This window comes from Elephantulus edwardii, unplaced genomic scaffold, assembly GCF_000299155.1.
Source record: "Elephantulus edwardii isolate Elephantulus edwardi_28Jun2011 unplaced genomic scaffold, EleEdw1.0 scaffold00004, whole genome shotgun sequence".
In the NCBI taxonomy this organism is placed as follows: domain Eukaryota; kingdom Metazoa; phylum Chordata; class Mammalia; order Macroscelidea; family Macroscelididae; genus Elephantulus; species Elephantulus edwardii.
This window is the reverse complement of record NW_006399754.1, coordinates 5,729,448-5,732,272: the sequence shown is the minus strand read 5'-3', so window position 1 is coordinate 5,732,272 and position 2,825 is coordinate 5,729,448. Positions and strand designations below refer to the sequence as shown.

Genomic DNA, 2,825 nt, shown 5'->3' with positions numbered 1-2,825 from the left:
CACCCCTGAAAGGCGAGGCCCCAGGCAGGCGGACTCCTGAGGCTGGAGCAGCCCTGGCTTCTGTGCTCATGTCTAACACCGCTGTCACTTGAGGTGCGTGAGTTCTCGGTTCACCAAGGCTTTAGTTCACTAGGGCTGCTGCTGGCCAAGGGTGGTCCCACTCGGGGTCTGCGTCATCCCAGTGCCATGCCGGCATTAGTGGGTGAGTGTGAGCAGGAGCCAGTTGTCTTGCTATAAACTGGCCACTCCTTGCTCTATGAAGACCCTACCCTTCAAAATGCCAAAGTGGTACAGTGCAAGGTCCCCAGTGGTGCAGCCCATGGGGCTTTCTGCTACCAGAGGACACGCCTTTCTGATGGTTTGAATCCACCGGCAGTTCTGAGAGAGGTTTCCTCCTGTGTGATCTGCAGCTTTGGAAACCAGTGAGCTGTGAGTTCAGTTCCAACTCAGCAGTGATGAGAGACAAATTAATGGTGCATGTTTTTGAGCCGTGAGACAGTGGGTGTTCCCCTCTCCTTTATGTTGTTGCTTGTTTGTGTCACTGATCTAATGTGAAGAGTCCAGTATTGCAGTCTCGTGAGGTTGAATCTGCACTGCCTCCTATTTGCTCTGGGACTGGGGGCAGGGACGCCATCTCTCGGCTCCATTGTCCCATCTGGGGGTTGGAGCGTTGCTGTCACGTTCACAGGCAGTGGTACCTGAAGCAGTGTGTGACGGGGTTGTGCAGGCGCTGGGAAGCTCTCCTTCCAGCCCCCTGGGCCCTGTGCCTGGTGAGTGCTGGTGGAGTGACCCAGCGGCCACTGTCGCCTGTGCTTGTGTCTCCTAGTGACCTGCAGAACGCGGCTGCCGGCTCCTTCGCCTCTGCCTTCGCAGCCCTCGTGCTGTGCCCCACTGAGCTCGTCAAGTGCCGGCTGCAGACCATGTTCGAGATGGAGACGTCGGGGAAGATCGCGGCGAGCCAGAAGTAAGTGCTCCCTGGACACTCATGGTCAGGTCCCTGGCCTCTCGGTGAACTGATTCTCTGTATTGTTAAATCAAGTGATGGATATGGGCATGTCTATCTACATCCCGTTCTTCATCCTGTCTCCAGAGTGCTTTCCCCAGCCAGCTGGAGATTTTCTCAAAGGCCTCTTGGGGATGGTTGGACACCCCTTCCCACCAGCAGAAGGCTGTAAACAGATGTTTTCTTCCCCAGAAGCAGAGAACCAGGGGCTTTTCCCCTCTGGCCTTTGCCCACAGTATTCTGGGGCACAGGATGGCAGCTTTGAAGCTGCACTCAGTGGTAGAGGTGTGAGTTTGCAGAGATTTCAGGGTTCATTTGGATTCTGGGATAAATACCCATTGGAAACAGTTGCTAGTTACCCTGGAGGGTGCGAGGGTCACACTTGATGGGTCGCTGAATTGAAGAGCAGTTTATTACCTTTGCTAACCCAGCACGTGCTGGTTAACCGTGACTCTGGCTGACAGAGGTTGCGAGTGTGGCTGCTGCCATGGTTTACGCAAAGCCTGTGCCTCTTCAAGAATCGACAGTAGATGAAGGATGACTTCCCGACCCTGATGAGAGGTGTCAGAGCAACCTTGAACCTTGAGATTTCCTTACGATGAACAGTGTGGATCCATCATTTATTCCTAGAAGTCTAAAAGCGTAACTCTTCAACTTTTTCTTAAAATACAACATTTGCTAATGTGAATTCCTGTATGATGTTGTTAAGTGCCATTGAGTCGTAGACGACTCATAGAAAGCCTATGAACGGAACACCTGAACACTTGTATAACTTTCATTGTTTCTCCAAGTTCATAGGGTTTCCAGAGGCAAGCTATGTCAGAAGTGGCTGCCTGTATAGAAATGGTTGAAAAAATCCCAGGTGTACATATTTATCAATATTTAAGAAATGACCAGCCCTTTGTAACTATTGGCCATGTTAAGAAACAGGACACTAACAGCACCCAGATGTTCCCCTCATGTCCTTTCCAGACACCTTAGGGTATTACACATATTTTCCACTGTCTAAATATGTATATAAGAAAATATTTGCCATCTCAGAATTCTTCACAGGTACAATTTAAAGACATAAAACATGTTCATTGTGTTGTGGAACCATCACCATCACCATTTCCACATTTTGCCTTAGCCTTATCAGAAACTCTTAATGAGCTCTGGTGGCCTAGTGTGTCAGGAATCGGACTGCCAGCCCAAAGGCAGGTGGTTCAAATCCACTAGCAACTGATAGTCTGAGAAAACCTGCTGGGGGCAGAGCTCTGAGTTGATTCTGACTTGATGGCGATGAGTTACTTGCTTTTGTTTTTAGAAACTCAGTGCCCCTGTAGCCCCTCATGACATTTCTCTAGTGGCCCCTGTTCTAGGTCTTTCATGTAAGTGGGATCATAAAATATTTGTCCTTTTGCAGCTGACTTATTTCACCCAACATGTTTTCAAGGATCATGCCTATTGTAGGATGTACGTTTCAGGACTTCATTTCTTTTTGTAGTTGAATACTATATATGTACAACAGCTTGTTTATTCATTCCTCTGTTGATGAACATTTACATTGTTTCAGTGGGAAGGATTTTTAAAGAAATTAAATTTTCAGTCAGAAGGACTTAGGCAGATGTTTTACACGACAGTGTAAAGAACAGTCTGACTTTTTCTTTTAGGCATAGTTGTGGGGTACATGGCAGCCTTGGGGTGAAGCCTTGAGAGCATGTGGAGTGTTGAGCAGGAATACTTTGTTCTGTTCCACAGTACAGAATTCCCACAGTGCTGTATGTGCAGTGCTCACAGTACTCCATAGTTGGTGCCTGCGATACCCCATACACAGTGCCTG

The 2,825-nt window shown here is 48.5% G+C and overlaps 1 protein-coding gene across 1 annotated transcript in view; it reads left to right on the top strand.

The window, feature by feature from the left end:
• SLC25A15 (solute carrier family 25 (mitochondrial carrier; ornithine transporter) member 15) overlaps positions 1-2,825 on the top strand; it is a 20,433-nt gene that overhangs the window by 12,410 nt on the left and 5,198 nt on the right. The window contains exon 3 of the mRNA XM_006879526.1: positions 827-964. Coding sequence (XP_006879588.1) covers positions 827-964 — 138 coding nt within the window. The remainder of the gene's footprint in view (positions 1-826; positions 965-2,825) is intronic.